The sequence below is a fragment of the Podarcis cretensis genome, assembly GCF_951804945.1.
Source record: "Podarcis cretensis genome assembly, chromosome: 3".
Classification (NCBI taxonomy): Eukaryota; Metazoa; Chordata; class Lepidosauria; order Squamata; family Lacertidae; genus Podarcis; species Podarcis cretensis.
The window spans coordinates 83,830,631-83,843,840 of NC_137172.1; the positions used below are offsets into that span (position 1 = coordinate 83,830,631).

Sequence of the window (13,210 nt, forward strand, 5' to 3'; positions counted from 1 at the left end):
CCAAAATGGTCAAAGGCCTGGAAATGATGCCTTATGAGGAACGGCTAAGGGAGCTGGGCATGTTTAGCCTGGAGAAGAGGAGGTTAAGGGGTGATATGATAGCCATGTTCAAATATATAAAAGGATGTCACATAGAGGAGGGAGAAAGGTTGTTTTCTGCTGCTCCAGAGAAGCGGACACGGAGCAATGGCTCCAAACTACAAGAAAGAAGATTCCACCTAAACATTAGGAAGAACTTCCTGACAGTAATAGCTGTTTGACAGTGGAATTTGCTGCCAAGGAGTGTGGTGGAGTCTCCTTCTTTGGAGGTCTTTAAGCAGAGGCTTGACAACCATATGTCAGGAGTGCTCTGATCGTGTTTCCTGCTTGGCAGGGGGTTGGACTCGATGGCCCTTGTGGTCTCTTCCTACTCTATGATTCTATGATTCTATGATTATCATTTTATTTTATGCAACTGCAGTCATTAACACTCCCCCTGCCCCATTTTCTTAGCACAAAGGAAAACTAGATGACTGAGATTTCTAAACCTATACTTGAGCCTCAACATTACATTACTTGATATAGTGAAGTCACACATGCTTGCTGTTAGCCACATAATGAAATATTTACTATTATGTATACAAACATTGATTGATTTTATTATTTAAGATATATTATAATTGTATAAAATGGATCCAAGTGCTACATTTTGCAAGCTAGACATGGCATGGTTTTCTAATTTTAACACATAGTCCATATGTATGTACTCTCTCAGAATGCCTGATTTCGATTGTTAGCTTGCTTCAATTAATTCCCAATTTAGTAGGCCTTGTGCAGATGCCACAACCTTCATCAAGAGCTTTTCAAGGCTTCTCCCCCTTCCGAAACAAACCCCATTCCCTTTTCATTGTTAATGGTTCAGCTGCTTCTAAGCTCTGATTGTAAGTCCATAGAGCCAACAAAAGTTGGCTTAGCTTAATAGCTAAGTGTGATTTGTGGTTGTCATGACACTCCCCGCCTACACTTCTTGTAGCTTGTACAAAGAATTTGGAAGGGTTGCTGTCAGGGGCTCAGGAGCAGAAGCACAGGGAAGAGGGGAGATGGAGAGCGAAGGGGAAGAATCTGAGGGCAGCGTAGAAGAAGATGACAGTGGCCCGAGAGATTCCATGAGCCTCTCCAGCGAATCGGAAGATTCACAGAAGGGGGCGTCAGTGGCCAGGGCAAGGGGATTCCCAAGGGGGACACTCCAGGAGCAAGGGGCCAGCAGGGACTCCCAGAGTAGCAGTTGGAAATCAGGACCAGCTTCCCCACCAGAGCATAGTGGGGGGGGAAGAGTCCCAGGTATCGAGGGCAGAGGATTCCACACCAGGGAGTGAAGATAAGTCAGGGCTGGCCACGCCTCCGTCGGAGAGCCAGACAACGGAGGGGAGGTCAGATCCGGGCAGTATCCCGGAAGAGGGAAGCAGTGACAGAAGCAGTGTGACGGTCAGGAGGAAGGTCACCGGGTTGGCGCGAGAGGCAAGTTCAAATGTACAGGAGCGCGGGACAGCAGAGAATGAGGATTGGGAACCGGGTCCTAAAGCCCGCCGGAGACAGGGGGAGGAGTCAGCCGACTCAGCGTCGGAAGAGTCCAGAAAGGGGAAAGCCCCGGCGGGCAGGAGGACCCAGAGGAGGAGAGAACAACGGAAAAGGTGGAGCAGGGCTAGGATCTTAAACTGGTGTCAGAGGGGAGGAGATTCAGACGGGACTTCGCCGGTCTAGGGTTTAAGACGTAGGGCTGCGCGCTGCGGCTTTGGAATGGAAGTTGAACTTCAATAAAGACTTTTGTACATAACGACGATAGGGCGTTGGTCCTCTGTGAGCTGGGACCTAGGGGCAGCTCTGACAGTTGCTTTTTGTGCATTTGTGCTGTGCTTTTTGCCCTAGACAATAAGACACTTTTTTGCCTTCTGCGAAAGCAGAAAAGGCCCAAAACAAACAAACAAACAAACAAACAAACAAACAAACAAACAAACAAACACCACCCTGTTTCTTCTCTCATAGAGAAAGGGTGTTTTCTTTGCCATTGCATTGGGCTGCTTCAAGAAAAGCCCATCATGGAGGCAGCAAAACCATTTCTCTTGTTCTCCAAGAACTCTGCAGTTCACAGAGAATTCAGGACAAGGAATGGGGTCTTTGGGTTAGGAGTCTGGGGCAAGATAGTGACCAAAGGGGATAAGGATGGTTCCTAATCTCTTTACCATGATGAAAAGGTTGGGACATATAACAGCTACACCTAGGTGGAGATTCTACAGCATGTCTGCTCCATTCACATAAAAAGCATAGGAAACATATGCAAGAAGAGGCTGTAGGGAAAGGGACACGCTCGCTACTAGATTTATTTATTAAATAAATAAATACTTGCTGCATTCCACTGCTTTAACCAATTTTATGCTTGTCTGTTATTGGTGAGGGAAAACTTCTCAAAACAGTGGAACATAGTGAGGTCTGCAGATGGAGGGCTGGGGTTCTCTTTCCTCCCTCATATACTTTGTGTACAGGGTAGACTTCCCACCACTTTACATGTGAACGGAGAAGTCCAATGCATGGCTGCCCCAAAATATCTAGGTTGGCTGTAGGCCTTGTGAAAGAAAAATTAAAATATGTCAGTTCTGAAGCTGACAAACACACCTTCCTTAATTAGACAGTTTTCCTTTTTTCCTACCTAGTCTAACCTGGAGCTAGAGGTAGTGTGTGGTTCCTGAGAGAAGGAGAAGGATGGGAATGCTTTTACCACATATGCAAATCAGCCCTACTGTCGGAAGAAGAGTAGATTGCCTCCAGAACATTGAGCTGGATGCAAGTGGGGTTTTGCTTGGGCGAAGTACCTGGGTTGTGTTGTCCCTGCCTTCAACCTTTGAGTGTGACAAATTTTGGTTAAACACTGAGGTATCTATGACAACTTCTAAGAAATATTTCATGTATAGGTTTTGATTTACTAATACGTACTTTTAGAAAATAATCTTAACATTCAGACTCTTCATACAATATGTAGATATGTTTGGCTTGTGTCCAGAAACATAATACTGGAGGAACATATTTTTATCCTGCTCTGATGGTCTCAAGGGCTTACATTAATAAGAAATGACTTGTCTGAGTCATAAGTTAAAATTCAATACTTTTCAAAATAAGGGATGGCAATTAATCCAAAACAAATAAGCACCTCGGGTGAAAACGAAGTAAGTCATGCTGTGAGTAGACCCATTGATCTAAATAGGTCTACTCTGAGTATGATTATTATTGGATATTACCCTTTACCTATTGCAGGCATATTTTATTTTAAAATAAATAATGTAAACATATAAGGGGATTAATCTTCAAATAAGGACAATATGGTTTAAGTGGCAAATATGAATCAAGATACATAGTTTGATCCATAATAAATGGGTCAAGAGTGCATCTTTTCTTAAGTTTTTAATTCTTGTAGATGCAGTATCAGAATAGTCTTAAGAAAATGAAAAGGAATGAAATTGGCTGGCTATTACGCCTGATATTCCTAATCTTAAGCCTATAGTTTTATCTGATATTTTGAGATGTCTAATTCTAGTCTTCAGGTTACTTAGCTTTGGATGTCACCATAACTGACTTTGGCAGTCTCCTGCTTAAGTCTGCCAAACCTGCAGTTTAGTCCCATGACTGTATGCCAAGGAGCGGTCGAGCCACCCTTTGTGAGGTCTGCTGGCCATGCAAAATACAAGAAGGCAAATTCACAGGTTGATAAGTAAAACCTTAAGCTTACTAAAGGGTGGTTTGTTTGTTTTTAGTAAGCTTGACTGTACCTTATTCACAGCTGATATAACTGTTACAATTTAGGTTGGTCTGTTTAAAAAATCAGTACTGTATGGTAGTACTGTAAAATACTTAACAATAACAATCTCCATTTTTAGGATGCAACTACCTTCTTTATTTCCATGGACTTTGCAGGAGAACTGATACACAATACCTTTGCCAAGTCATATTGTGGCGGTGGAGAAAAGGAAGGCATAGAGAATGCATGCAATCCCAGAAATCCAGACTACTTGTGTAATATATTATCTATCTATCTATCGTATTTTTTGCACCATAACACTCACTTTTTTTCCTCCTAGAAAGTAAGGGGAAATGTCTGTGCGTGTTATGGAGCGAATGCCTGCGGGTGGCGGGGGGGATCTGCTGCAGTCGTGAGCAGAGGATCCATGGTTCCCCTTCCTTCCCTCCTCCGTGGTTACAAAGCATGGATCCACATGGATCCTCAGGATTTTTGCATTGGGCTACTCCAAACTCACTGTCAGATCACATGTCTGTGGCCACAGCATGAAGCACAAAAATCATATATCCACTATTTCGTTTAGAATTTTTTTTTTCTTGTTTTCCTCCTCTAAAAACTATGTGTGTGTTATGGTCTGGTGCGTGTTATAGAGCGAAAAATACGGCATATATATATATATATATATATATATATATGAATGCCATGTTTATAACCGTTGTTATTAAGAACTTATTTTGCTCAAGAGATAATAAGCTAATTGCAAGTGCCTCTAGCTCGGAAATCCTGAAAACCAAGGTTTCCTCAGTTAAAATCTTACTTTCTGAATATTGTACTGTTTACAAAGAACATATGGTGCTTATTTAATATTTTTCTTAAGCCAAAATTGACTTCACTGTAGCTCTGCTGTCTTTCAGCATCATAGCCCAAAATTGTATTGTGATAAAGGAATGAAATAATAATTATTAATATAGTATTGAAAGAAGGAACTTTACAAGAGATATAGAAGGTCCTTGCCAAAACAGATTATAAAAAACAAAATAAAACAAAATGAATAGATATTGCATTAGTGCTTGGATCATAGCAGTAACAAAAAACTGAGAAAGGAAGCAAAAAGGACTGAAGTAGTGAAGGGAATACAGAGTAGAATTGTGCAAATAATGGTACTTCTTAGTATAGATGGTAAAAGGAACGCCTATGAAATACCATTTACATAATGAAATGTGAACTTCTCCTAAGGTTATTTAAAGCTCTGAGGAGAAACCATACATCTTCACAATGTCTCATGTATGGCTTGCAATGATTGCTGTGTATAACAGTGCTGATTGCTATGTTGAGGTGTAGCATAGTGTATATCCTGTGTTCTGAATGAAAGTTACAAAATTTCCTGTTTTCAGATTTTTCTTCTTCATAATTTGAATTACTTGGACAATGTGTCCACAACATTTCAAGTTTCTGTTGTGAAAATGTATAAAGTTGCTTGAACCCAGAGAAGTGTGAGCATTGTTCCACACATGGAACAGGGTTTTGGCTTGTCTCTTTTCTGCTGCAACAGTGTGTGATGTGATGAGAGAGGAATTTGTGGAAATGGTGATCCCTCCTTGAACAAACTGAAGTGCCTTCTATTATATATCTACATATTATCTCCAGCCGTACACGCTAGGGGAGTGCACTGGATTTGGACAAAGGCTTAAGACAAGTTGGAATGTATTTGTGGAAAACTGAGCACATCTGAGATTAAACAGGAGCTTTACGAAGCTGCACAATTCAAAGCAAAGACCCCTGAAGTGTTTAGTCCATCCAGGTATCAAATAAATGCTGTGGACAGTATACTAAAATAAAGCCTCTTAAGTTTACTACGTATATAAGGAAGATGTTGGAATGTGAGGTAAGAGGGAGAATCCAACTTTAGGAAAATACCAGGATCAGGAAGTTACAGAGGGAGTTCCTTCATAACTTGCAATCAAGGTGATTTATTTTATCTGGTCCTGTGCTTTGGGGTCCAAATATGATCAGGGCACACCCCCTAACACATACACACTTAAAAATGTAAAATTTAGAATAGAAGACCAGAAGTTAGCCATAAAACAGTTCTGGGCGTAGTTCATTGCTAGCACATGTGTGCTGTGTGCAGAAAGGTTCTGGACATCTCCAGTTAAAGCATGCCATGTAAAATATAGCTATGATTGCCAAAATATTAATATTAATCAGGCTGTGGAAGGTATCTGCATGAGACCTTGGAGAGTTTAGTATTGAATTTGCTGAAACAGTGATTTGAGAGAGAAATTATGGTTATGTTTAATAAAAGAGATAAGAGGCTTAACAAGAAGAGAATCGGATGAATGCAGACCCTGCATTGAAGAAAATAGAAATAAGAGAGGGGGGCAAATATACTGGAATTTTATTACTGAGATTCTTTAGTAATAGCAAATCCCTCAAAACATGGGGTGGTGGGTTAAAATTGATTCATTGAAATCTCAGTGAACCTGAAGGAAGCAAGAGATCACAGCACCAGATGGGAAAGAGGACAACAATTATGACTAAGCAGCAGTGAGGATCAGGGAATCCAGATGTTCTGTGACTCATACCACTTCGTAGGCTTTGGGGCAGCAGAAATCCAATTATTGGTAGCAGCTTAGAACAGTACTTCGTAATGGAAAAAATTCCATTGCAAACTGACCCAAGTTTATTGTGGAAAGAGCTCATTGTTATAAGGATGGTCAGCTCTAGGCAGAGGCTCAGTGAGGAGGAGTTGCTAGGGCAAGTACATCAATAATCCCAAGGGTAAAGAGGGTAAGTGTTTCTTAGAACAGGGATGGCTACTCGCAGTTTGCAGAGTTTTCTGGCAAAATATTTTGTTTGTTGGCAAAATAATGATCATATTACTACTACTACTGGACACAGTGGTGGGGTGGGTGGAGCTCAGAGGCCTGCTAGGGATGTAAATTGCCTGATCTTATCATCAGGTTGTTAATTTGTTGACTGGAGAAGGATCAATAACCCCCTCCCTAACTCATCTGCACAAATCAGCTAAGAAGGAGGGACCTATGTGTCTGTGTGTATGCCTTGTTGGGAGATGCTATTCCACCTTTTGTTGCAGACATGGGATTGTTGCATGTCACATGTCTGTTTACATTCCAGCACAGACTGCTGGGTCCCATGAGCGGAACTTGTGTATTGCTTTTGTTTTGAATCTCCGAGAAGACAGCTAGGAGAGACGACATGTTTCTTTGTTCTGATTTATGTAAAATAAATCTGTAGTGGGACGCAGGTGGCGCTGTGGGTTAAAGCCTCAGCGCCTAGGACTTGCCGATCGAAAGGTCGGTGGTTCGAATCCCTGCGGCGGGGTGCGCTCCCGCTGCTCGGTCCCAGCGCCTGCCAACCTAGCAGTTCGAAAGCACCTCCGGGTGCAAGTAGATAAATAGGGACCGCTTACCAGCGGGAAGGTAAACGGCGTTTCCGTGTGCGGCTCTGGCTCGCCAGAGCAGCGATGTCATGCTGGCCACGTGACCCGGAAGTGTCTCCGGACAGCGCTGGCCCCTGGCCTCTTAAGTGAGATGGGCGCACAACCCCAGAGTCTGTCAAGACTGGCCCGTACGGGCAGGGGTACCTTTACCTTTACCTTTAAATCTGTAGTTTTAGTATGTATCCACAGCCTCAGCCTCTTCTGTTGTGCAGTTACACTGCTATGTATAGTGTGCTCAAGGCAGCAAGCTTGAGTCGCTGATTTACATCGGAGCCAGAGGTCTATGAATCTCCGCAGCGTGATAGCTGAGAGGGAGACGATCCAGCTGGGGGCTAGCCAGCTGGTCTTTCAACCCCTGGATGCCGACATGCCTGCCTTGTGTGTGTGCATCTACATGTGTGAGTGCAGGGTGGCCATACCCACTTTTAGACCCACCCACTGCTGGCATGCAGCCTCCAGAACATCAAGAATATCAAAATACCTGAAGTTGGTCCTATGTGTTAGGGAATGTGCCCCTCAAACATGGATTTTATTGTTTTATACTGTTTGAGGCAGCAAGGATAGTCACAGTGGGAGAGAAACTGGACAGACTCAATTCAAGGTTAAGATTTTCAAAACATTTTGATTTGAAATTCAGAGAAATGTTTATGTATTCTTGCTTGTTTAAACTAACTGGTCACCTTTTATGGCACTGTGAAAAAGGGGGTTTCATTCACAGATATTGCTCCATAAAACGTATGGGAAATCTGCGTACCAGGAAAGTACTCTGAGTTGATAGTTCTATATAAATGGAACATAGTGGGGCTTATTCCAGAATAAATGTACATAATATTGAGCTGTGATCCAAAAAGTATGAGAAAAGTGGAAACTGTTCGATTCCTTACGTATATTTTAGAAAGTTGTCTGTCCTCTCTGTATTTGGGCACCTGTTAAGATATTGTAACCAAATGTTGGTTCCTGAGATGAAGGAGCAGGATTTTGTCTGTCTTCAGATATACAGTGGGACACCATTTCAATAAAGATGTCAGACAGCACTGATTTTAACCACTGCACAGATTTTTTGGTTTCTTAGAGTTCTTGAGCAGTGCTGGGTATGAGGCTGCTAATGCTTTAATAACACCCACATTTTTATTTCAAGGAATAATTCACAGTTATGTAATACAGATCTTATAGCATTACTAGCATTTTTAGAAGATTATGTGACATTTATTTCTCCCCAACATACTCAAATAATAGTAAAATTATAGAGTGCCTCTAATATTCTTGGAAGAGTTTAACTTTTTTGGTTTGACCCTTCCAAGAAGCCATTGTGCTGCAAATTTTTAAAAGGCACAGTGACGTCGATGTTATTTCAATCTATTTATTATAAGATGCCTTTCTATCTCTTCATTATAGCATAAGTAGATGTTGGAAAGTGCAGGTCTGCTAATTTGGGCTCTATACTATCTTTGTTATCTGCTGGTACCATGTTATTTAATGATGAGTGTTGAAAAGCATCACAAAATGTAAAAAAACAAAACCAGATGAGGATATTTTGTTGAGAAGTGCTGAAATGGCATGACAGCTGAAGAGCCATACAAATATTTTGGGAAAAACCTCAATTCAGAAGCTAATTTGAGGCCTGCTTTAGATATTAATTGAAAGCTCTAACTTTTTGGTTATACATGCATTTCCTCTGAAGCAAAAACAGATTGCTAAAGGTTACAGTAAATGTTGTCTTAGGGAAAGTACCCATGCCATTAGTAGATTGTAGCCTTAGAACTCAGTCTACTGAGTGTTGACACTGTGCAAGATTTATTAACTGCTGTAAGACCTACTGGGATGGGGGACTAATTAGATTGTACTGCTTCCTAAACAATCTTTATAGTGTTATTTAATATAGGAGGGTGTGGATGATTATACTGGAATAAAATATGTGTATAACCAGCGAATGTAGCATTTCTCCCCCATATAAAAGTAATAGTATAATGTGTGGGGCATTTTGAGTGAGAAGGATTGCTAGTATATCTCATGATGCTGCAGGCATAATGGGACTGTGTAAGTGTTAATGTACGTATCTACATAGGTGCTATTTCAAGTGATTGTATATCATAGGTTCCAGCTTTGTTTCCTCATCTGTATAACTATAATAGCATAGGTTGTTCCTCCATAGAAATAAAATCCATGCAAATGATTAACAGATCTATGTAGAGGATTAATAAGAATAACCAGTTTCGCTTTTAATCCAATCTGAAAGCAGTAACAGAGTTTGTTTGGTGATTTTCAAATAGATCTAGCTGCAGTAGGTGACCTAAGCCAATGATCTTTCAATTTTAATCCTACTTATCGCAGGTCGGGATACCATATTCTTTCTAGGAAAAGGTGCAAGAAGTTAATTGAAATGAGTAGGAATGTTTTAAAGCACTTCTTGAAAATTAATAATAAGGGAGACAGAGCTCACTAGGAAGGCAGTCCACAAACTCATTGCTCAACTAGCATAAGGCAGGTGACCAGCATATTACAACTTAAGTTTGTTATTTCTGTTTCAAGTTTATGATATTTTGTATCCCTAGGTATGGCAGAAACTGCCTCATTCAGTTTGAGGATTTTGCTAATACAAATGCATTCCGTCTTCTGAATAAATATCGCAACCTATACTGCACTTTCAACGATGACATTCAAGGTAATAAAATATATCTATTGTTCTAGTTAAAGAGAAAAACTGTCAACTTTAATAATTTTGTATGTAAATAAAATATATATCCAGTTAGGTTATTCAGTTGTGCTTGAGGGGATTCATAGAATGACCATTTAAGCTCAGAGGCCATCATTAGTTTGGTTGAGGGATGGTATAACTGCTTGCAATGTCATTGAAATATTGTGTCCAAGTAATATTGTGGGATTTTTTGTTTGTTTTTATTCTAAGAATATATGTGCTGGTACAACAAGATTAAGGATTAGATTGTTAGTCACATATTCCTTCTCTGCTTCAACATTTTAAAGCCAAACTCGTGTTAATTTTGTGTGTTTGGAATTTCTCCAGTTTTAGTTAAGATGTGAAAAAGGCTGAAATAAAATGACCTACTCAGCTCATTTTTTCAGATGTAGAAGAAATTCTTCTACAGATCCTGGGTGATGACACAGTAAAAGAGCAACACGAAGGTTGCACATAGGTTAATGAGCACTTGAGGAAATTGCAATGCCCCAAACTCTGGCAATAAAAGTAGCATCAATTTAGTGATGCGTGACAGATGTGCACACTAAGACATCTTTGATAACTTTATTTTGCAGACAGTGGGCTGCACAGTGTCTGGAAATCAAGATACTTTAAATGTGTTACAAAGTATAAATGGATACTGAGGAGTCATGCCTATTCTTACAGCTCAGTCATGAGGAGAGAATAATGATTATTGTTTGGGAAAATGTGGGTTGTATTCAACAACAACTACAACTGTGGATTGTATTCAACTTGTGCAAGTGCAACAGAACTTCCCCTCCTTTTCCTCTCCCTGTGTGGACACCAAAGCTGCTCTGAGGGTTCCTTCAACTCACTGGAGCAGATCTGAAATGTGTAGGGCGTGTGTAAGGGAGACGGGGGGGGGGAATCCTGTTGCACTTAATTTTTGTACAGGCAGTGATTTAGTTGGCTATAAACCTAAAATACCCATATACACTGCATTTCCCATTCTACTGCGCAAAATGCAATAACTACTGCAACCCCATGTGGAGGGCCAATCATGTGGGTCTTTCAAGAGCAATGGGGAAGATGCATTGATTGGTTCTGCCCACAAGGTTGCAATATCTACACAATTTCCTTACTGGCATGAGATTTCTCACAACAGGAAAGTGGCTCCCACGTGACTGCAAATGTGTGAAAGGAACTGGAATGATTTGCTTTGAACAGTAGAGACCCAGATTTGAATTTGTGCCCAAGGACTAAAGCTTGAGCAAATTGTTGCCTCACAGCACAACTTTTGTGCAAGAAGGTTGTGCAAATAAGTATTGCTCAGCAACTTTGAACAAAGAGAAGTACCATGGAAAAAGCTACTTGTCTAATCCTATATACAAATGGACTTGAATGCTATTGCTAGCAGAAACAACTGTGTATATATAACTGCATGTTGGTGGTGGTGGCAGCTTTCTCTCACCTCTGCCTCAAATATGCTTATCTTCATTTGCATATTTGTGTATGCTGGAGGGGCTGGAGTATAGAGATTTGCTACAGCTAGTGTATGCCTGGTAATAAGTGAACAAGGCAACAGAACCAGATTGTCTGGGGATATCTGATGTTTCCAGTCTGCTTCTCCTGGTATTTATTAAGTGGTGAATGGCAGTGTTTGGTCCTGGCAAAAAGAACTGATTAAGTTTGAAAGGAATTGTTTGGGAGGAATTCAATATCATGCAGTTACAAAGGTTCCCTCAGTGCAGGCATTTCTGCTTCTTCGATGGAACAGTCTCCCCTCTCCTCCCCCCGTGTGCTGTTCCGGTGGTTCTCTCAACCCTGCAGAACCAATTTCTGAAGGTGCAGGGAACACATGAAGGGAGTGGGGAAAGCCCAATTATGCTAGCTAAGTCCTTGTGCAGACTTCCACTAGCGGAACCAAGTTAGGCTTGTTTGTTTATTTATTTCATTTAAATCCCACCTTTCCTCGTATGAGCTCAAGGTGGTATAAATAGTTTTCCTCTCATTGTTTTTTAAGTAAAATATCTATACTATTATTACAGAGCAATTCTATACATCAGTTAGGCAAGGATGCCCACACCTGTGCTGGTGGAAAAGCCACTATATACAGGCTCAGCTTAGGAGGGAAGATGAAAGCTGTGTGGTTAGAGTGCTGGTTTGGGACTAGGGTACCCCAGGTTCAGATTCCCACTCATTCATGAAGCTCACTAAGGGACATTGGTGACCAGTCTCCATCTTTCAGCCTGATCTGCCTCCTGGGGTTGATATGTAAATTAACACACCACATAGTTCCCCAGAGAGGAAAGGTGGGATAATTCAATATCCCAAAATGGTGCATCCTTGGGAAAACAATCAAAATCCACTAATCGGGTATTGTGTTAGCCACTGCTGTTTTTCTAGAAAAAGAGGGTGCCAGAACACACCATGAACACCTCCCTTGTTCTCTTAGAATAGCAAGGATGCCCACCTGAGAGGTGATGGAATTGAGTTCCCTTGTGTTCCCCCTGTAAAAAAAGCCCTGGTGCTTGTGGTGATGCTTGCATGTCACTCACTGATAGAGAGAGCCAGTGAATGACAGGGATTCCCCACCCTCCAGCATACCACCTGACATTACCACATATATAGCAATGTCACAACAATGCAATCCATCAGCCCTGGTTGTACTACAGGCAGGGTTTGGAAGCTCCTTGTGCTCCTCACAATTACCGTATGGCAGCACAACACATGAAAGGAAAGAAATGGAGCCCACGCAACACAGCACTCAGGTAGTTGTATCTGCAGAGAGCTAACATAACCCTTTAATAACAAGGGTTAAAGACCTACCAAGGAAGGGGAAGCCAAGCAGCCAAAGGGAATGGTCAGGATATGCAACAAGGGGCACCACAAACACACACTGATAGCAGCATTCTCTAGTGACTCATTGCACAAGGTACAAATTTGGGAAGCATGAGATGGGAAACTGAGACCTGCTGGGGGAAGAGGCAACATGCTGCCACTCGCTTTTTGCACACTTGGTCAAAAAACCAAAAACAAAACCCACACACATAACTCACAACGCCATGTCAGAGACAAAAGAGAACAGCAGGAGGAATAATTTTGACAGCGGAAGAGCTCCACCAACATAATATGGTGGTGTCATATCTTGCATTCTGTCATGTAGCTAGGCTTCCATTAAATTCCTATGATCCCTCTGCTAAAAGAGCTTATGCATAGGATTGCACTATTAATCTTTCCTGCTACCGGCTGCAATAATTATTGGCTGTGTGGTGTGTTAATTTCATTTTCAAGCAGAAAAAGGTTGATAGCCAAAATGAACAGT

At 41.3% G+C, this 13,210-nt stretch overlaps 2 protein-coding genes across 7 annotated transcripts in view; one reads left to right on the forward strand and one right to left on the reverse strand.

Moving 5' to 3' along the window:
• The window catches only part of PRSS35 (serine protease 35), a 160,440-nt gene that overhangs the window by 121,275 nt on the left and 25,955 nt on the right, over window positions 1-13,210 (reverse strand). The gene's annotated exons all lie outside the window — the stretch shown is intronic.
• Window positions 1-13,210, forward strand: part of ME1 (malic enzyme 1) — a 119,814-nt gene that overhangs the window by 77,683 nt on the left and 28,921 nt on the right. For both annotated transcript variants that reach the window (XM_079970474.1, XM_079970475.1), the window contains exon 7: window positions 9,782-9,891. In XM_079970474.1, coding sequence (XP_079826600.1) covers window positions 9,782-9,891 — 110 coding nt within the window. The remainder of the gene's footprint in view (window positions 1-9,781; window positions 9,892-13,210) is intronic.